We start from the raw sequence: 23,066 nt of genomic DNA on the forward strand, positions 1-23,066 counted from the left end.
TTTATGGTGGATACAATTATTTAACAGTCGTAGAGAACTTGATAAAGTGTGGTAAGGCGTGTACTGATGGTAATTGTACCATATTTGCTTATCATAACCTACGTCATGAATGTTACCGTTATGACTCATGGTCATGTAACTCTGCAACAACAGTCATAGGAATGGCAATTTATGTCAATAATGGCGGTAAATATTTTTTTCTTCTTTTTGTGACATTCTAATGTAACAGTGTTCCAAGTAGATATAATGAATATAATGAAAAGTGATCTGCGAAGGAACACGTAATATTCAAGAGAACCTGTTGGTCAAAGGGTCATCCTGAGGGCTAGGGTCATCCTATTTTAGCTTCAGTGATATGTCATAAAATTATATCAGATAAAAGTATTAATGTTCAAAATTGCTACAGAATTGACGCATTCGAGATAGCCGTCAATTATGATTTTAGTCGTGAGGCTTTTTTAAATGATGCTGAAAGAAGAACAATGAAATGCAAATAAAGTATATGAGAAGAATATCGTGTAAAAGGGATTGTAAAGATGTTTTCAAAAATGTTTATGCGTATTTTATTTTATTTACTAAAATCAAGTGTTTGATCTAATCACTAATCCCTGAGGGCTTTAAGTGATAAATCACATTTCGCAAAGAATGTAGCTTTCAATTGAAAATCTTGTTTGAAATTACTCCACCTTTCTCAAAATTATAACTACAGCGGTTGTTGTATATTTTATGAGCTGGAAGACTGTTAAGCAGCGCACCTTTACACAACAGTTTGGTTCACTGGCTTCATTATAGCTATACATATCTATACTTATTTCATTTATTTCACAGACACATGAAACTAAGCTATCTGTTTGTCATTTTATAGAGTTTAAATGCCTGAAATTTAGTCCACATTTCAAAGAAAAGGATCATTTTCTGACTTTTACACAACCACAATCCTCATACAGCACTACGTAAGGTTCTTACATCGAAATAACACACATGAACGTAGCTCTTAACCATTTTGACTAAATAAGTCGAATTTTTAAAAAAGCTTAATATTTCACCAAAGCCTTCAAATCACACTTAAAGCCATTTCTAAGGCTTCAAATGTTATTTGAAGTCTTTGTTGAAATAATACAGTGTTTTTTTTCTAAATTTAACTTATTACAGTTTTAGCACAGTTTTGGTGTTATTTCCATGTAAGAACCATGAACCATACTTGGTTTTGTATGCCATCATCCTCACAGGACACATTTAAATGTAATCGCCAAATCGGCGACCATTTTGAATTTTAATGCTTTTTTTATCTTACAAATTCCTGACAAAACGTATAATTGATGGCGATATAAGCAGCCATTTCAATTAGTTCTCAACTTATATCTTTTATATTTTGATTGCATACCACTGAAGCAAATAACTTTAATTTGAATAACACATACTTTTCAGCCTTCTTGAATACATATTTACCTGAAGAGTGGCAAAGCGCTACATGTCATATTGGGAATCAGCACAATTCAATTAACAAGAATCAGTCGAAAATAATGCCTACACTCCTAGTCTGTGTTATCCATGAGGACTTCTTAATCAGAAACTCCTCCACAGAGAGTGTATATGACGCTTAAACAAAATTAACAAGGAACAGGAATTAGTTGCCTTGATTCATATGCGGTTCATAGGAATCGTCTTCCTTGCACAGGAAAATGTAATTTTGGGTACTCTTAATTCATCTTATATTCACGAAAAAGAAATATCAAACAAATACAAGGTACCCAACTGTTAACAATATCAATGAGAAAGTTTAGGACGCAAATGTAATCATTATTGTATGTCCTTCTAAATAGAGAGAATGACAACGAATGTAGCTTTATATAAACCAACTGTGATGAGTAGTCTACTGCGAGAACCATATTATTCCTGTAGAGGAGTTGATGGTATTTTTACAAATGATTCTGACAATTATGTGCACAGTCAAAAAGGTTATACAGAATGGTGGTGTGTTGATTTGGAAAAGATATACAACTTTCGAGAGATTAACTTATATAACAGATATACTACAGTATATCGTAAGTAGTATATATATCATTACTACTATACTAATACAAATCTGATAATTCAGAAATTATAGTGTGATAAAAAGTTTAGACAATGAAAATATCAAAGAAAAGATTTCTTGAAAACATTTGAATAGCAAAATGTTCTGATTCTCAAATTATCGCGTGAAATTGGGTGTATTTGTCAATTAGTCAACAAAGATTAATTATGATGAAAATAAGTCCTGGTGGAACGAGACTCTGAATTCACTATACTAGAAATATTGATAAAATTGTGACCACCTGAAAGAGTTTAGTCGCCAGTTTATTTAATAGTTGAATTCGATCAGTCTGGAATTTCGAATGATTATGAAATCAATATTTATGCTCTTTTTTTTTGCACCTTCGTGGTAGATACAATCTAATTAAAATTAAATAACAATTTCGTATCTTTATGTTTTGCTTTATAATATTTTGAGTCTACATTGTAGTCTATGTAACTTTTCGACCACAACCTGTCCCAAGGATAGTAACTTTAACCAATCAAAGCTTGTCATCCAAAACTTGTTCTTGTAGAGTAAGGGATTATGGCATAGCGACATCCAAAGAGGCTGTCATATTGCTCTAGTTTCAGAGGCAGCTGCCTTTCGACCCATGACAGTAAAAATGATCAAACAATGAATGCCGATTGATGCTGATGAGCTTACTGATCTGTTCCTGAAAAAAAAGACCGAAAACTTCCTGCCTTAAAGTTGTAATCACACCTTCCCCCCCTCAATAAAATGATAAATTGGGCCCTCTACCATTCGTTTGCCAAAGACCGAAAATAACGTCCAAAATACGCCACTGTCTACTTTACATTAAAAACTCAATATAATCCTAATAATAAATGGCAACACTATTTAAAAGGTTTACGTAAAGTTCGTAATGCTTTTTATTAGAGATTTACTGTACGAATTTAAGCAAAATAAACGCTTTGTAGAGAAGTATATTTCCTACGTATTAAATAGTTTGAGTTGCTAAGATAACAATAATTACTAACTCATTTAAAATAAATTTAATTTTACCAAGTAGATACATTGATGTAAATAGCATATTTAAAGGAATATTTTCAGTAGGCATTCTTTTTGCATGCTATTCTTCCCGTATCATTTTGCGTGGCTTTATAATTATTTGATTTTCTTTATAGATACTGCAATTCGAATTATCGGCTTCGAATTACGAATAAGTACCATTGGACAGTGTGACGAAACATCATTTAACAATGCAATACTTTGTTTCAAAGACAATCAACCGGCTTACCAGCTTGTGTACAACATCACAGACTGTAACCAAATACCATCAATCCAGTTTTCATCGAGATTAATCTTTTTCAGTCCGAAGCATAATGAATATGTTAATTTTAGGGAGTTAGTTGTTAAAATTTAACCTATTCTTGATAATCTAAGCCGGCAAAATTCAATATATCTACCACAAATAAGACTTATTTTTGATCAATTTACTTTTTGCAAACCACCAAAAATTAAGAAAGAAAAAATTACTGACCGGTGTCTAACTTTACGTTTCTCTCAAAAATTCGAGAACGTTAAGTGGCTTGGCAATTCACTGACTTCATTAGAAAATGTAACATAACGGTAAACAGGATGTTTTTGTGGTACTGCTTGATTTATCTGCCGCCTTTGACACGGTAAATCATGAAATACTAATACGTCATCAATCCCGTTTCAATTTTACTGGTCTGGCCCTTGATTGGCTTAGATCTTATCTTACTGAGAGGACGTACAGCATGTTGTAATAGGTGGCAATGTCTCATCTGGCTCTCCTTTAAAGACTGGTGCCCCGCAAGGTGCCGTTTTAGGTCCCATTCTGTTCAGTTCAGTTCCTTTTGGGGATATTATGAACCGTAACAACGTTAAGTATCATTTGTATGCGGACGACACTCATCTTCACTTATCATTTAGTGCTACGTTCAAAGGAACGATTTGAGCGCAAAAGGAAGGGTGGTCGTGGTTTTGGTGACAGGAACGGCGATGGGTCCTTATGGAATTCACTACCAATAGCTGCCAGAAAATGTTATAAACTAGATTCTTTTTAACAAAATCTCAAAACCCATCTTTTTAGACAAGCTCTTAACTGATCTTTTTGTGGTATTGTGCAATATTTTATATATTATATAATATTTGTACTTTCTAATTTTTGTATCAAGCTATATAAATAAAGTATTATTGTTATTTGCTTTCAGCAAAGTCCCAGTTTGTTATCGAAATAACAGGGCACACAGCCTAAACTATGCTAGCTGCAACATTTCTGAAATATGTTCTGACGTCGCATCATGGCGACCTACTTTTTAAATATAAATTGGAACATTTTTGCAAAAATGCAAATTGCGCATTGCAACCTGAGCAAAAACGGGTTTTTTTGACCCTGGCAGCCACATTTTTGGGCCGATTTTGCTCGGGTCTTCATTTTCCGATGTGATATGAGTTAAAAAATTTCAAATTTCGAAAATTCGTAGCATACATTTTTTGGCCAATTTTCGAAATTTTTGGACCATTTTTCAGTTTTTTTCGGATTAATCTGAAATTTTGATAAAAGATGCATGTCACTAATGTAAACCATTTGACGTATTCAAAATTTTTGCGTCACTTCTGGTTAAAGTGGAAAGTCGATTTTCACTTCCGGTTGAAAAACTTCCGGTGTGATTGAAATATTTCAACGCAATTATGTATATCGTTATTAATCGTAATTCTATGGCCGATTTTAAAATAAAATTTAGTCCGAAAAAAATACTTCGGCCGCCATCTTGATTTGATACTTTTTCATAAAACTCAAAATGGGGCTTTGGGGTAGAATGGGATTGGTCAAATTTTTATGTTGGTGTATACTTTAGTCGATGGCGAAAAAAATGTTTTTTGAATTTGACTTTTGCTTTTTTGAAACTTCCGGTCGAATTTTTTTCAATTTTTTAAGGCTTGTATCTCATGACCTTGACCTTTGATGACCCTGACCTTCATAGGGTCAAAGATGATTGACCTTGGCTATCATTTGTTACTTTGACCTTTGACCTGCGACATGTACTTCCGGTTTTATAGCTATCCGTAAAAAGTCAAATTAGCAAATTTCGACTGCTCTAGCACGTGACCTAATTAACCTAGAGGGTTAATTTTTTCGGTTTTCTAATGTGCTTCTCATGCACTTTACATAGATATAGAACAATTGCTTTTTTAAAGCAAAATTGATTTTTTCAAATTTGAGTTTAGTTTTACCATATTTGTGTCTTTTTGATCTTGGTGTATGTATATCTTATGACCTATTCTATGTAGAACCTTGATATTTGGAATACAACTAGACACTTTAAATATGAATTCACCTATGACAAAAAATTGGGGTGGGTGTGGCACGTCCGGGTTAAATTACTAATTGTTTACATTTTGCGGCTGGGGCATAACTCGCATAGGATACGTTTGTTCAAAAAGGGACTTTGCACACAATTACCTCATCCTTTTGGCCAGTTTGTGTTAACAGCTCAGTTGTTTCAGCTTTATAGTTCCAAAAAAGGAACGGGTTTTAACATTTGGATATTTTCATTTTTCGATTTTGACCTTTATTGACATTTGTTGACCTATATCTTTTGACCTGAATAATGTAGAAGCTTGAAATTTAAAACACAACATAACATTTGGAATATCCATTACCCTATGCAAAAAAAATTAAGGTGGGCGTGGCACATCTGGGTTATATTACTCATTATTGACATTTTTGGCCAGGAACATAACTTGCAAAGTATACGTTTGTTCAAAATGGAACTTTGCATACAATTATCTCATGTTTTGAGTCACTTTGTCTTAGAAGTTCGGTTGTTTCCGCTTCATAGTTCAAAAAAAGGAACAGGTTTTGGAAATTCAAAATTTTCAATTTTTGACCTTGACCTTTGTTGATCTTGACCTTTCTAGGATCAAACGTCATTGACATAGGCTATCTATTTATACTATATTTGCTGTCCTATGTCAACTTCCGGTTTTATAGTCGTGTGCAATTAGAAATTTTGATGACGTATATCTCTTGATCTTGACCTTTTTAGACCTTCTCCTTTACAAGATCAAAGGTCATTGACCTTGGCTATCTACTGATACTTTCATTTGTGAGGTCTGACGTCTACTTCCGGTATTAGAATCTTCTAAAAAATAAAAAATTATCAACTTTAGACTTGTTCTTGCGCTTGACCTAATTATCGTCGATGGTTGATTTTTTCGGGGTCTTTAGCAAATTGCTACATTTGCAAAGTCCCACTCTGTGCCACGAGTGGCTCTAGTTATTATTATTCTTATTATAATATAATGTTTGTCGTTTGTTGAAGTTCGTCTGAGATATTATCTACGACTGCTTGACGAGTTTTTGCTCGGCCTGATAAAGTTGAAAAATAAAAAAAATTAATCGATTATTATTACTAATTCGAAATTTTCATCGCGATCAAAGGACGCATGTCTCTGGTAGGTGATATGCGTGTTGATGAAGTCCTTCAGAATGTTATAACCTTTACTCTGTTTAAATAAATATTTCAGAATGTTATAACCTTTACTCTGTTTAGTGAAATATTTCAGAATGTTATTACATTTACCCTGTTTAGTGAAATATTTAAAAATGTTATAACCTTTACTCTGTTTAGTGAAATATTTCAGGATGTTATTACCTGTACTCTGTTTAAATAAATATTTAAAAATGTTATAACCTTTACCCCGTTTAGTGAAATATTTCAGGACTTTATTACCTTTACTCTGTTTAGATAAATATTTAAGAATATTATCGCCTTTACCTTGTTTAGTGAAATATTTCAGAATGTTATTACATTTACCCTGTTTAGGGAAATATTTAAGAATGTTATAACCTTTACTCTGTTTAGTGAAATATTCAGAATGTTATCGCCTTTACCCTGTTTAGTGAAATATTTCAGGATGTTATTACATTTACCCTGTTTTGTGAAATATTTCAGGATGTTATTACATTTACCCTGTTTAGTGAAATATTTCAGGATGTTATTACATTTACCCTGTTTTGTGAAATATTTCAGGATGTTATTACCTTTACTCTGTTTAGATAAATATTTCAGAATGTTATAACCTTTACTCTGTTTAGAGAAATATTTCAGAATGTTATTACCTTTACTCTGTTTAGATAAATATTTCAGAATATTATTGCCTTTACTCTGTTTACTGAATTATTCAGAATGTTATTACATTTACTCTGTTTAGTGAAATATTTCAGTGTGTTATAACCTTCACTCTGTTTAGTGAAATATTTTAGAATGTTATAACCTTTACCTTGTTTAGTGAAATATTTCAGAATATTATTGCCTGTATGACATTTTTACGTCATTTTAACATTTAAACACAGAAAATTCTGGACACATATGAATTTGAAGCCTCAAACACTATTACTGATTGGCTTAGGAGAATGGCGCATCCCTTTAACGTAACTAATTTAATCGATGGTTATAATCGACAAGAATTCATTATCCGGGGTCGTACGATTAATACTTAATTCAGGTGCAGTATTAACGAATTTCACTGAAATAAAACAAATGATTTACACTTTTAATTCTCTGCAGAAGAAACAACTATACAAAAAATACGGTTAAGCAAGGCTGACCTTCCAGAACGACGTCTCTCGGGTTTGTTATACGAGTCAATACGTTATGATACGTCGAGCAATCCGTTTTGGCCATTCCTATCTGGTTGTGGCATTTCTCTGAAATCTCAAGATTGGAAGCGACCGTGACACAGAGCGTATCAGAACGTTTCGACTCGTACTCTGGCATGCAAACCAGAAATTCCACGACCAGCTACGGAAGGTCTAATGATACGTTCAAAATCTGCATGGATTGAAGATGGAGAAAAACCATCTAATTTTTTTTGTAACTTAGAATCCCATAATTACACTAATAAAACTTTTCAAGTTATCAAATTAAACTCAGGTAGGATAGTAGAGGATCAAAAGGAAATTCTAAATGAGATTAAAATCTTTCATTCTAATTTATATGATAGCAGAAATACTGAAATTATAGACCGTAACCTGAATGAATTATTTGAGAATTGTAATCTTCGTAAATTAAATAACAACCAATCCATCCCTTTTGAATGCGAAATTACAGAAACTGAATTGCAAAATGTACTAAAAAAATGAAATCTGACAAATCTCCTGGTTTAACTGGATTTCCATCAGAATTCCATAAACTGTTTTGGCCACATCTTAAAACTTTTATTCTAAGATCTATACGTGAGATATATAATACACAAACTTTACCTATAGACCAAAGATTTGGTATTATTACTTGTATCCCCAAAAGGAAATAAACCTCGCGAAGACATATCAAATTGGAGACCCATTACTCTTTTAAATGTATTTTACAAACTGTTATCTGGTTGTATTGCTAATCGTATAAAATCTGTGCTAAATATTCTAATATCTGATTCTCAGACCGGTTTTATAAGTGGTCGTTACATAGGCGAAAATACCCGCTTAGTTTATGACTTATGAATTTCACAGAAAACCATGGACTGTTATTATTAATTGATTTTGAAAAAGCCTTTGATTCTGTGGCCTGGTCATTTATTAATGAAATAATTGGATTTTTTCAAATTTGGTCAAAATATTAAAATTTGGATCAATATTCTGAATAAAGATATAAGAGCTTTTATAGTTCAAAATGGAATTTTATCAGAACCTTTTACGTTCTTAAGAGGATGTCGTCAGGGAGACCCATATATTTTTATTCTCGTAGTAGAGATTTTAGCAATTTTGATAAAAAATAATAAAGATATAAAAGGTATTTTAATCCAAAATAAATAACATAAAATTTCACAATTTGAAGATGATACCACACTTTTCTTAGATGGTTCTAAACAATCCCTCTTTTCAGCTTTAAATTGTCTTGATTTTTTTTGGAAAATTGTCAGGTTTAAAAATCAATAGTTCCAAAACTAAAATCGTATGGATTGGCAACAAAAAATATAGCATACAGGTATATCATCATGATCGGTGGAAACTAGATTGGGGAAATATCACTTTCAATTTTCTAGGGCTTGAAATTTCCGTCGATCTACATGATATGATAGAATTAAATTTTAATAAGCAATTGATACGAATTAAAAAAAACACTTTCTCAATGGAAAAGAAGATATTTAACCCCTATTGATAAAATAACCGTTTTAAAATCTATTATTATAGCAAAATTAACACATCTATTTATCTCCCTTCCTAACCCATCAATTGATTTTATAAAACAACTTAATACTGAATTCTTTGCTTTTATTTGGAACTCAAAAATCGACAGAGTTAAACGCTCAGTCTTAATTACCTCTTATGATAATGGTGGTTTGAAAATGATAGAACTTGAATCTTTTATAAACTCTTTGAAAATAATTTGGATACGCCGAGCATATATCACTGAGCAGTCATGAACGAATATATTTAATGCAAATTTTGGTACAGATAGTTTAAATAATTTAGCTAATTTTGGAGATGCTTTTATCAATAAAATAAAGATTGAGTGTAAAAATAGTTTTTGGAAAGATGTATTAAATTCATACCAAATATTAATAAAGAAACTCGATATCTCCAATGTTTTAAAAATTCCCTTATGGTATAATAGTTCATTAAAAATTAATAGTAACCACATATTTTATCAATCATGGCACAAAAATGGGGTGACTTTTCTGGGCGATTTGTTTAATAAACAATGTGAATTCTTGTCAAAACAAGAACTAGAAATAAAATATACCTTGAAAATACAATCATTTTTGAAATACCATGGTCTGATATACTGTATAAAAAAATATTTTAAAACAAAAAATATCCAAAATACCATAAGTACATCACCAACTACACGTCCTTTTATTCCTATATACCAAGAACAAATTTTAAAAAACTCTTCAGGATGCAAAAATATATATAATCTGTTAACTAAATCAGAGGCCTGTCCAACTGCAATTTCTAAATGGAATTAAATTTTTGATAATTATGATATTGACTGGAAATTTACTTTTGGCAATCACTTCAATTTAATTCCAGATTCAAATTTACAATGGTTTCAGTTCAGATTGTTACACAGGATTCTACCAACAAAATCGTATCTAAAATTTTATTAAAATGTCGGAATTTAACACTTGTACTTTTTGTAAGACACATGTAGAAGATTATATACATCTTTTTATTTCTTGTACGTATGTTTCCTCACTATGGAAAGACTTATCAAACCTTCTCAAGGAAAATAATACTGATTTTGAATTTACAACTACTTTTATCTTATTTGGGATAAATAACCATACACATCAAATTCCTCTAAATATCATGATTTTACTATGTAAATATTTCATCTATAGATGCGCAAACAACGATAATCCACCCTCTTTTAGAAACCTAAGTACCTATTTACAAAAATATATATCTTAATATTACAGACAGGGTCCAAACTAAGTCAAACTACACATGCAATAGAATTTGTGTCGCTTCCAACCCCCTATGCAAACAAGAGGACCTTGCTCGTTTGAGATGACAAATCTTATACTACAAATTGCGTAAATGTCATTTATTCAAATTTAAGATAAATGACGATAACAATATGCAAATAAATTGTAATGCAATTTGAATATAACAAAAGAATTTAAAATATATACAAAGTCATCGAAAAGATGGGAGATAAAATTCCGCCAAAGTCATCACGTTAACGTGAAGACCCACCCATCCAAGGTCCGCAAAAACTCAAAACACACACGCGACACAGTTTGACCAAAACAGATCTTGACCCTAATGACCAGCTTCGCGCTGACGTCTTAAAGGATGCAATTATTCAAACCCATAAGTAGTAAATTATTTAAAACATCAATAACAAAATGTGTTAAAATCTAAATAAAATATTATAGCGACTAAACATATACCTACAACAATGTTAGCGGAACACCTTTGATCACTGGACCTCGATGCCACCCAGGAAAAACTGATATTTTACTCCGAAACCTGTGCTCATACGTAATGCAAAGAGACCCTACAAAGCTTGCGCTGAGCGAACGCATTGATACCAATTCCACATAACATTAACTGAATTGCATTACGCTACCTACATTTGTGGAACAAAGCTTTCCTTCAAAATGGAATATTGTGACTAACCTTCCGATCTGACGTAAAGCTTTGGAACTTATTGATACATTCACAAACTTAAAAACTATTAATATATTCAAAAGTTCAGGCTAACCCTGGCACTTGAGACTACAATGCAAAACTTATACACAAAGATTAGGAACACGAATATAATTTCGTACTGCTGATGAATTCCACCGGCCGAACCTACGAATGACGTCCTCTGAATGACCGTCAATAAATGCACTACTCGCGGCGCCAATTCTAAACGAATGCGATTTGTAAAGCTTAGGATTCAAATTCAAGAATTCTAAAATATTTTTCAGTTTTTTAGTTATGAAAGAATACGAAATTGGAGATCCATCCATTAATTGAAAAAGTGGGCCAGTTTCATGGGGACATAAAATTAAATAAGTAAACAGATAATTGGGCATAAACTTGAATCGCCAGACATTGCTGATATATGAATGCACACAGGAGATGTTGATTTTTTATGCTTAAAGTTACGTAAATTAAGTTTTAAACCAACCTGTATACTCAAATTGAACATCCGAGACTTGAATTACAAAGGATGGATCCTTGTTTGATTTCAAGCATATTTCACCCATACGAAGAAAGGCTGAAAAGAGAGAGAAGATAATTTATGCACATACCCTATAGCAGATGCTGATGGGAGCATACCCAGAATCAGATAAAAATGCCAAAAAATTTATTAAACAAATCTGAGTAATCGGCAACAGTGTAGGATAATTTCTATGATGACAAAATTGAGTAAATTTCAACCAATAATTTTTGTAAGATGTCAATGTCGACGGTGACATTGAAGATTCCAGGATTTTACAAACTACTCCATCTAAACCGACAAAAACTCCAATGGAATGGGAAAAGGATCCGAATCCAAATAAGGTGCTATTTCCCTGGCTTTCTGAAACATCAAACGAGATAAAGAGTCACTCAAAGTATTTATTGTCCCGGGGATGTGTTTTGATTTAAAAACAATATTATGAGTAAGGGTAGTAATAACTTATCTGCGAACGAGGCGCATCATTAGCGGACACTTAGAGGACATTTTATTTATGACAAACTTGGTGCTTTCGTTATCGGTTAGAAAAAGAATTTTGTGATTTTTCATTAATGCTCCCCACGTTTCCATAGCAACTATTATTGGAAACAGCTCGATGGCATTGATGTGCATAGATCTCAATTCATTGGACCAAGGAAAAGCGAACCATCGAGAACCGAAAACTGCCGCGAACCCTTTGGTCGACGCGGCGTCTGTATACAATTTGGTAGTATCTGAAGATAACCAATTGTCGTTCAGAAACATACATTTTCCGTTAAAATTGTCTATAAAAGTTAACCAAGCATGTAAGTCTAATCTTGCATCCTTATTCAGACGAATTTGATAATGAGGTTTTGATTTGATATACCTCTGGTCAAATCAATTAAACGCCTTAAAAACGCACGACCAGGAACCACAACAGACGCAGCAAAATTGAGGAGTCCTATTAGGCTTTGGAGTTCCCGGAGTGACACTTTTTCTGACTTTAAAACGTAATAACATTTCACGAATTTTAATTACCTTTTCAGGTGGGAGGCGACTTAACATTAAATCGGAATCTATTTCAATACCATAGATCGTAAGTCTCGTTGAGGGCCATACAGTTTTTTCAGGTTTAAGAGGCAGTCCAATAGATGCCGCAAGAGAGGAAAAGTTATTAAGGGACTGCAAACACAATTCTGATCCTGCTGGACCAGCTAGAAAGAAATCGTCTATCATATGGCTAACATGGGCACCATGTTTATTGGTCATAATCCAGTGCAAAGCGGAACTAAACCGTTCAAAGAACTGACAATTGTACTTAAACCCATGGGCAGACACATATCAAAATAATAGTTTAAATCTTTGCCATTTTGAATGGTGAAACCCAGTAACTTGTAATCGGAGGGATGAATTGGTATCTGACGATAGGCATCGAGAATATCGCTTTTGGCCATGAGACACCCTCGGCCCAACATTTTGACAATAGAAATAACTTCATCGATAGAATCGTATGCAACTTCCGTGAAGCATTTGTCTATGGAGGAATTAATCGAGTTACCATTCGGAAATGAAAGATCGTGAATGACTCTATAGGAGAGTTTTCCGTCTGCACTAGATGACTTCGGAACGAGACCAAGAGGTGAACAAATAATACTCTTAAAGGGAGGTGCTGAAAAGGGGCCCCTAATCCGACCAGCAAAATAGTTGATTTCTCTTGAAGAGAAACGATGCACCGATGTACACAATCAGCATTGTGGCCTTAGTAGAAGAATCCACAGAACACCGCCATATCTGCAACTGGATTTGCGCCCACATGACTTCAAGAGAATCCATGTTTCTGGTGGTATTTGGTATCTAACAAAACGGCGTGCAGTGTAGGCACCATGGATAAACATCCTCAAAAAGAGTACAGTGTGCATTCTCGGCACTATGGCTATCAAAAACCATCAAAAGGGTTCAGTGTGCATTCAGTGTGCATTCTCGGCACCATGGCTATAAAACGCCATCAAAAGAGTACAGTGTGCATTGTCGGCACCATGGCTATAAAGCGCAACCAAAAGAGTACAGTGTGCATTGTCGGCACCATGGCTATAAAACGCCATCCAAAGAGTACAGTGTGCATTGTCGGCACCATGGCTATAAAACGACATTAAAAGAGAACAGTGTGCATTGTCGGCACCATGGCTAAAAAAGGCCATCAAAGAGTACAGTGTGCATTGTCGGCACCATGGCTATAAAAAGCCATCAAAAGAGTGCAGTGTGCATTGTCGGCACCATGGCTATCAGAAGCCACCAAGGAAGTACAGTGTGCATTTTCGGCATCATGGCTCCAAAAAGCCACACAAGAAGTAAAGTGTGTATTGCTACATCGTCGGCACCATGGCTATACGAATCCATCCAAAGAGTTCAATGTGCGTTGTCGGCACCATGGCAAAGTGGATTGCCAAAACTAACACCGGGGGTGAAATAACAGACCAATGGAGGTCATAAGCAGTGGGAATGTGGAAAACCTAAACGAAGACAATCTCGGAAGCAAAAAGAGGTATAGGGCGAAACGATCCACCAACCTAACGTTGAAAGGACAACTCACCAAATTTTTAGTAAGTTAACCGGGAATTCGGGCTACTGACGAGGTCGGTACCGTCTAATAGCGTCACGCAAACTGCGAAAGTATCTCGGATACCCCTCTGAAATATTTAAATGGATGCCATCAGGACAGTATAGGTCCACATTTGGATTCCACAACCCAACTCGGTGTTCCACAAAAAATATTTTCATAGTTTCCTCTCGCTAACCTCTCGGAAATGGCAACGTTTGTGGCTATTACCCGATTATTATAATCAGAATCAGGCATATTACGCCTTGGAAAAAGCTGGCTGATGACCACACATTTAACTCCCCAACCATCTCTCAAGAACTGACCAAAAGACAGAATATCTCTGGCTAATATGACTGGGCTATAGCCGACATTACAGAGATCATTGGAACCGAGTTGCAATAGAACCAAATCGGATCCCTTCATGATGTCGTTATACTTGTAAAGACGGCCATGTTCGTCGTTACGTAATTTCAGACCGCTATAACCTTTCCAGTGCACATCAAAACTGTCTTCATCTAGAGAGAAATTATTTAGGAACATGTTCAAATCTATATAATGTGAAAACCGCTTGATGTGGCTGGTACCAAATATTCTGATACTCTGCTTTGTTGAACAAGCCATGCTGAAATGACCTGTAGCGAACTGTTTTTAGTTACCAACAAAACCACGTGTTGGCTTAGTGCCTAATTAAATTCAAATTATAAACTGGATTGCTATCTTAAGACTTAAGTTCTATGTGCAGTATGACACTCGATCATACATTCCATAAACTATCCTAGGAGAAATATAAATTAATTAAATTAATACAATCAAAATTCAAATTTCTTTAGGCCTTTGAAAAGTGGCTTGCTTCGACAAAGTCACGATTAAAAAGGCCTAATATGGGAAGTAACTCTGATATTCCTATAATTGAACACGGGGACGTAACTCAATAACGATAGTTTCCAGACTACACAAATGTTATTATATTCCATAATTATGTATTTATGAATATATGCAGATCCTTAAAGCCTTAATCGAGAAATAATATGAGCCTATATATTATATATTTACTTCTGTTTAATATTATTTGATTTTCAATTTATTATAATGAATTATTATAGTTTTATAAGTTATTATTTGATTTAAAATACATATATATATTAGCCAAGGCCTTATCCTTGGTATTGTCAATAATTAAAATGGGAAAATAAAATTGAAAAAAGAAAAAAAAAAAAGCTACGGATGGTCTTACGTTCGAAACAGACTAGTGTGGCTTGTTAGTATTCAGTATGCTAAGGATTTGCTGTGTGATAATTTGTTGAAATATTGGCTTTTACTATAAAGTCTCGTGAAACTAATTTAGAATTAAGGGTGATAAGATCAAAAAAAGTTTTCTAGTTTTCACCCAGGCCCGTGGCCCGAATGTAGTGTTCGAACGGGAGAGTAATATATCCGATGGTATGGGCAATGGTGTACGGTATTAAGTTTCAGTAATGAACTTGGTCGGTTGTCAGGAATTGTTCAGGGGGGAATCTTTTTTTTTTTTGGCCCCATGTAACTATGGGCCTGTTTCAACTAAATTCAATCGTTAGAGGGCTGAGTCAATACCACAGATGTAAGAATTGATAATAAAGTCGGCGCATGACTCGAAGCCCATTGCTGACGTCGTAACTCGAACTCGTCTCCATAATCACATCACATCCGTTCTTCATGATTTGCACTGAGTTCCAATAGCCCAATGTCAATTTAAATGTTATATATCGTTAAAAGATCCATCTGCTCCTTAATATCTCAAGGAACTAATAGCATTAACTCCGAAACGCCCGACAAGATTAAAAGATGAAAAAACAAAACGAGGGAGCTTTTATGTACAGTGCTTGGAATGAACTGCCAGGAAACATTATAATCATTAAAAATGTCGAATCATTCATTCATTATATTATTGTCCTTAATTTTTACACAGACTAACTTTTTAGTTCCAAATAATTCTGATAAAGTCAATATTCAGTTACTATTTCCATCCAGTAGAAAATTTTATTCGTAGTTCAGCATATGACAAAACACGGAAGAGGGTTTTAATGATCTCACATCTTGAGGAATTGTCCGAGAGATGAAATAAAAACCGAGGAGAAGTGTTTTATTTACTTACAATTTAATAACAAACAAAAAATATCCAACTTAATATACATTACAAATGAACATAGAACACCTCGCTCGAACACAACTTGCACCTGATAGTGTCCCCTGAAATTAACCAACGTAATCTTTATAATTTATAACCTGAAAGTCTAAGGTTCAATCCCGGCATAGGTCGAGATAATACCTATCTCCTAAGGTTCCCATTATACACCAACAAAGAAGTACTTGCACTAGAAAAGCCCAAATATATTCATTTCGATTCATTTTGATTCATTAACCGACCAAGACAGAATGTGTATCCATTTATCCCATTGAGTTTTATTATATTTTAAATTTCCAGACCTGTGATAACAATGTTTTAATAATGATGACATGTCTCTCATAATTCTTAACAGAATGGCAGATGAATAGTGTTGTGTTTTATTTGTATATATTTTTTTTATGTATAACTGGTGAGACTTTACTAAAATTACTTACTTACTTACTTACTAACATACCTTCGGTAAGAGGAGCTGACATGGGAATAGCGTCTTGTTTGCTAAATTTTTTCGGTCGTTCTTACTGTTGGTAGACAGTGGAAATGAAAATCTAACACAAAAATTTACTGAGCAAAACATTTTTAAACAAAAAAATCGAGTCAGAATAAAATAATTTAACTATAGAATTAAACAGTGTTGACAGATTAAACCAGTGTAATGTTCAATGATATTTAGATTGCTTCTAATATCAACTGTAAGACTAAGCTATGTAGTGATAGGATGCTAAGAGTTATCTCCCATTTAGTGTTAATATTATAAATCCACTAAAACATTTTGTGCAAATGATTGTATGAATGAAGTCCAGGCTATTTTTAGAAATCTTCTTTCTCTCTCCCTTTTGGGGCTTTTGCATGCTAATTTTCCGTCTAGATTTGGAATTTGATGTCTGAAATTGCATTATCTTTCAGATTTGGTGAGATGATGAGAGACCTAAAGGCGGAAGGTTAATTCTAAAAATAGCAGTTTTGTGAAGTGCCAAACTCATGCGGATGAGTATAACCTGTAGTAGTCTACTTTCAATTTTACTAGCTCAAAATTTTCATAGTCATCATATATTGAATTTTTTAGGAGACATTGAGAATTGGTCAGGCTTTCATTCGACATATTGGAAAGATTTCAATGAGATTTCTGGAAAAAGTTGTAGAAGGTTGAATTTCGTGTTTTAACATGGGAAGAGATAGCAAATGAATTTGTGGAGTGAGTCCATTATGTTGACCAACATGACTGACTGTTAAATAAACAAGCATTAATCAGAGGACATTATCTGTCTTTATTTATTAGGTTTATCAACCATCACATTGGCGACGAGGATAAACGTAAATCATAGAACATTTTCAATGTACTTTGTAATGCAGATGAAATTCAATTGTTGTGATTGGACTGTTGTGGATTTGAAAACTGACTAGTCTACACTCATATTATCCATCACACTAGCTGAACGAATGTCTCTGCCAAACTACCCACAGTTTGACTGTAAATCAGAAGGAAGAAGTGTTAGATGAGCTAAGTGTGTCTTCAGATGAAAGAACAATGTATTCGTGGCATATCAGATTGATGATGATCGTCGTCACTATTATTGACATATGCTGGTGATGATTTCAATGACATTGTAGATTCATTACCTGCTTACCCCTAGGTGATGATGAGACTCATCTTGGCAAATTAGAAGAAGCTGTAGGTAATCATTTCAACCCTCAGGCTAACATAGAGTTCCAGAAGTATTCGTTTCGACATCTCTATCAGAAGACTGACTCTATTGATGATTTCTATAACGATCTCAAACAAGTAGCTGCTACACGTGGTTTTGGAAACAGGGGAAATGAAGAGATAAAGTCACAGTAAATTACTGGATGCAAGTCAGAGAAAAGGGCCTCAGTACTCCAAATATATCTCTCCCTGATCTTCTTCAATTTGCAAGAACTCTTGAAATAACCAAAGCTCAGTCTAAGAAGATTGAAACTGATACAGGTTCTGGAGCGAGTGTAAACATATTACCAGAAGCAATCTATAACAGGGTACCGATGAAACCTCATTTATCCCGTTCTACAACTCGCATCTATTCATACGGTAAACAGAGTGTTGTGCCAGTAATTGTGACATTTAAAGCTGATTTATCGTCAGGCAATGCCAAGCTCCAGGTTATGTTCTACCAGGCAATGAAGAATTACTAGGATGGACCACTTCAGAAGACCTACAACTACTAGCAGTGGTGAATACAACACATCAAAACACCCTCACAGAAGAATATAAATATCTCTTCATTGGCCTTGGTAAGTTAAAGAACACCAAAGTTAAAGTCCATATTGACACCTTTCCCTTACATGTACGTAAGAACATTGAGGAACAGATAAAGAAAGATGAAATTGAGAAGGCTACATGAGCAACACCGTGTGTATCGCCGTTGGTTGTCGTTCCTATACCAAGCAGTGTAGGTCAACTGAGACTGTGTATTGACATGAGAGCTGCCAATCAAGCAATAAAACGCGAGAGACATACAACTCCTACCTTAGATGAACTAACATCTCTCTTAGCTAGTGCCAAGGCGTTTTCAAAGTTGGATTTGAACCAGGCTTACAATCAACTAGAGCTGATAGAAGATTCAAGATACATAACTACATTATTTTGCAACACACTTAGGTCTATATCGTTTCAAACGCCTCAACTTCGGTATCATCAGCGCAGCTGGGGTATTTCAAGAGACAATACGTCAAGCCCTAAATGGATTGAAAGGTGTCATTAACTCAAGCGATGATATCCTGATGCAAACCTCCGAGCCCTGTCTCAACGTCTACGAGAGAAAGGTTTCAATCATTTACTGCTGAACAAAGCCAGAGACTTTAAACTCAGTGAATAAATCATTTATTATACTTCTCTTATTTCTTATGTTGTGTTAAATTTGGAGAAATGTTTATTCAACAATTTATCTTTTCAGTTAGTATATTAATTTTCTAACTTTGTTGTATTTGTTATGTGAAATATTAACATCCAGTTGGGGAGGGATGCAATGTTCAATGATATTTAGATTGCTTGTAATATCAGCTGTTATATAGGATGCTAAGAGCTATTTCCCGTTTAGTGTTATTATCATGTTAACCGATTGCTGACTGTTAAATAAACAGGCATTAATCAGAGGACATATCTGTTTTTATTTATTATGTTTATCAACCATCACAACCAGGTAAACACAGATGGTACCTTCATTCAGTAACAATACCGTTACTGGTTGGTGGAGAAAGATATACTACAAGTTACACTGGGTAGGCTTCTTGAACGGATGACATATACTTACAGCTTAGAATTAAAAAGTAAAAAATATATATAATGTTTGTCAAGCGTCTCCCGGTCCTGAATGAGACCGCATGAACATTGTGTTTAATCTTCACGACCAACTCCCTAAATGAAGAACTTCATTATGCTTTGGAGTGATAAGGATTAATCTTGATGAAAACTGGATTGATGGTACTTTGTTACAATCTGTTATGTTGTACTCTACAAAATTATCTCTCGAAAATTGAATGTCTTTTTCAAATCAACACACCACCATTCTGCATAATTCGTCTTAGAGTGGAAACAATTGGTATCATCGTTTGGAAAAATACCATCAACTCCTCTGCAGGAATAATATGGAGCTCGCAGTAGACTACTCATCTCAGTTGGTTTGTGAAAAGAGATATCTCATCTATAAATAGAGTATAAAAATATTAATTTCAACGACTACCAAGCGATTACCAATCAACAAGAAATACCATGATCAGAGCGAGTTTGGAAGAATGAAGGAGATCGAGTAACTCACGCCACACCATCCAGGGCAGAGTTTCACCGCCATGTCATTCGACCCGACCAGATCTAACGAAGAATCAACAACCAAACCAACAACACAGAATCATCCAATTTGAACTGATCCAACCACCAACTACTATACGACTACCAACATAAAATATTGTCAATTTCAAACTTGACTAAGATCTTATCAAAATAATCATACCAAGTTTCACCAAGATGGATAAAAAAATTACATTATGTCTACAAGTCAATTTGACACCTCTAATGCACAATTGATTTTACAAAGTGAAACATCTACCATAAGCATTAGACGACATATCTCGTTTGCATTATCTACATTTCTTCACTGTAATATCTTTATTTAGGTCAATGTCTACTACTATCTGTAGTAAATATTGAATTTTTATTGTTAAATTGCCTTTATTTCTTCGAAACCAGTTCCATTTTAGACACTCAAAAAGGCACAAAAATTAACGCTTTCAAGCCGAAAATCATTGGATTTCTATTGATGTTCATGTTCTAAAAATGCAAAGTTATTTAAACACAGAAAAGTGTCTGGACCCGTTAACTGGAAATCTGCACAGTCTATATTGAAAAGGAAAAAAGGCGACTCAACATTAAGGTATGTTTAAATCAAAAAGCGATATATGTATTGCCATTTCTATCGCATTAGGTGTGTCTATGCCGATTCTCAGCTTACAACCTTTAGCACATGGCTATGAAAATAAAAGGGATTTTTCCACCAGCATGGGTGTAGCGTGACCATTTTGATTCGGGGAGGGGTGTAACGTTTAAGTTTTACCGACGAACACGTGGTCTTTTAAACGCTCCTTCAGAGAAAAAAATAACTAGCATTAAGTTATATATGCATACTTACATACCGTTTTAGCTTAATTCTTTATTATGTTTTAATGTTTATATAATTATTTCCACATCAACACGCTCATTGCTTGTGACGGCCACTGGAATGATTAACGTTTATTGGTAAGCTTTTTAAAGGCTTGGATGAAAACGTTGCTTCCAGAAGAGACACTTTGCAGCATTTCGCATATTCTTTGCACCACTCTTTCTAATGTCATTTCCCATCATTTCGATATCTGCCAGCAATGCATCGGGGTCTGTCAAGTCATTGGTAAATGTTGCACACAACTTGTTGCTTGGTACGATAAGCGCTTTGTCAATCACTCATTATAAGACTATGACGACAAATCTCTTGGATGTTGCAGGCTGATTTTAATTCAGTAATAACCTCCCGGCAGGTTGAGTAATTGGTGTTTCTAATGAATTATTGTGTATTCTGCTGGTAATTCTCTTATAATTTAGCTAATTATGAATTAATTATGGACATACGAGACAAACTGGTATTTTTCATAAGAACACCTCTACTTTCTATTTATGCATTTTCATTTTCATAAACGAAAATAAGAGAACCCATCTTTAAGTAGATTCTTTATCCTGAGTTATAAGTCTTGTGTTTTAGGGACAGGTTTTACTTTTCAGGGTTTGAGCACGACTATCTTGTAATGTGTTTTAGGAAGACTAACTTCAACTGATAGATTTTCTTCTATGGTGTAATGAAGAGTGATAATATATGCATAAAAGTATGACATATTGATCTTCGGGGCAGGGAGGGATTGATTCTATAGCAGCCATTCTATTACCTGTAATAATCTTAAATATCACGTAAATATTCTTCTTGTAGATACTCTGTACAGCAATTAAAGCCTAATAGATTTAATCAATTCGACAATATTCAAATAGATTGTGCCATAATCGACATGATATCTCTAAGAGAACAAATAACCGATGTAGATATGAACGAAATCATTAATGTGTAAAATAGTTAGTGTTTGTATAGTGCATAATAATGTTTTTTTCTCTTTGTGTTTTCGTTATTGTGTGTACCTGAGAATGTTACTTTTATCAATATACGTTAAAATATCGTTAAAAGACAGTGTGCACTAATTATTTTTTAAAAGTGAAGTGATTTTAAAAATTCAAATCTCATTATTTGTCTCTTTTTTTCCCAAATATTTGTTTATTTAATAGCCTATCAAAAGAATTTATTTACTTTAAATTGTATATTGGTATATTGGTATTTTACGGGTTTCTGAATTACTTATATTTTTAAAATAAATCGGATTAGTTTGCAACATTATGTTAATGGCTGACCCTACACTGTTATGTTCAGTTTTGTTTACATCCTCTTTAAACCCCGGAAATTGTCTTCATTTTTTAAAGGAATAATGATTACATTATAATACCATCTAAAGACATATTTAATTTACCAGACATACCTTTTGTCTTTTGTATAGAATATTATATGAAATAAATTAATTGGTCGAATATTAAGAATATTTTTGAATTTTTGTTGATGTGGTGATATTGTTTGATAGAATACAACATATATTCAACTTTCTTTTATATTAATATTAATTCTTTTGTTTGGATAATTTTTTAAACCAGTTGTTCTCAACCGTGTTTGGCTCGCGGTCACTTTTACAGTTTGGAAACGGCTCTACGGTCCCAAGACTCTACACCCCACCACCAGACTAAACAAAAAGATAGTTTGCATGACGATCTGGGACAAAATATTATCAATTTAGGAAATAATTAAAGTGTCTATAATTCAGTCCACTGTTCTATTAGTCAAACCCTCTAAATGCTTTATCTTTCATACCCTTGAAAATATAATGAACTGGTTGTGTTTATGTTTTGACGGTACCCGGATGAGCAAAAATATGATTATACGTCATAATACACCTGCTTTGTCTATGGGGTGTGCTTTTAGAGTTGTAACCTCTAAAAGTTAGGGTATCGTCACCTAAGTGCCCTAA

At 34.0% G+C, this 23,066-nt stretch overlaps 2 protein-coding genes across 2 annotated transcripts; one reads left to right on the forward strand and one right to left on the reverse strand.

Moving 5' to 3' along the window:
- Positions 1-13,655: 13,655 nt before the first annotated feature.
- Positions 13,656-13,919, reverse strand: LOTGIDRAFT_143375 (hypothetical protein; the record flags this gene model as incomplete). Its single annotated transcript, XM_009053837.1, has 1 exon — positions 13,656-13,919. A coding segment is annotated over one exon (264 nt), but the record flags the coding sequence as incomplete, so codon positions are not given.
- A 148-nt stretch (positions 13,920-14,067) lies between these two features.
- On the forward strand, positions 14,068-22,067 carry LOTGIDRAFT_174505 (hypothetical protein; the record flags this gene model as incomplete). The annotated part of the gene is made up of 4 exons (XM_009053838.1): positions 14,068-14,171; positions 18,568-18,716; positions 19,625-19,703; positions 21,932-22,067. 4 exons carry the CDS (start codon positions 14,068-14,070, stop codon positions 22,065-22,067), a joined length of 468 nt encoding a protein of 155 aa, XP_009052086.1.
- Between the last annotated feature and the right edge of the window lie 999 nt (positions 22,068-23,066).

Source organism: Lottia gigantea (genome assembly GCF_000327385.1).
Source record: "Lottia gigantea unplaced genomic scaffold LOTGIsca_200, whole genome shotgun sequence".
Taxonomy (NCBI): domain Eukaryota; kingdom Metazoa; phylum Mollusca; class Gastropoda; family Lottiidae; genus Lottia; species Lottia gigantea.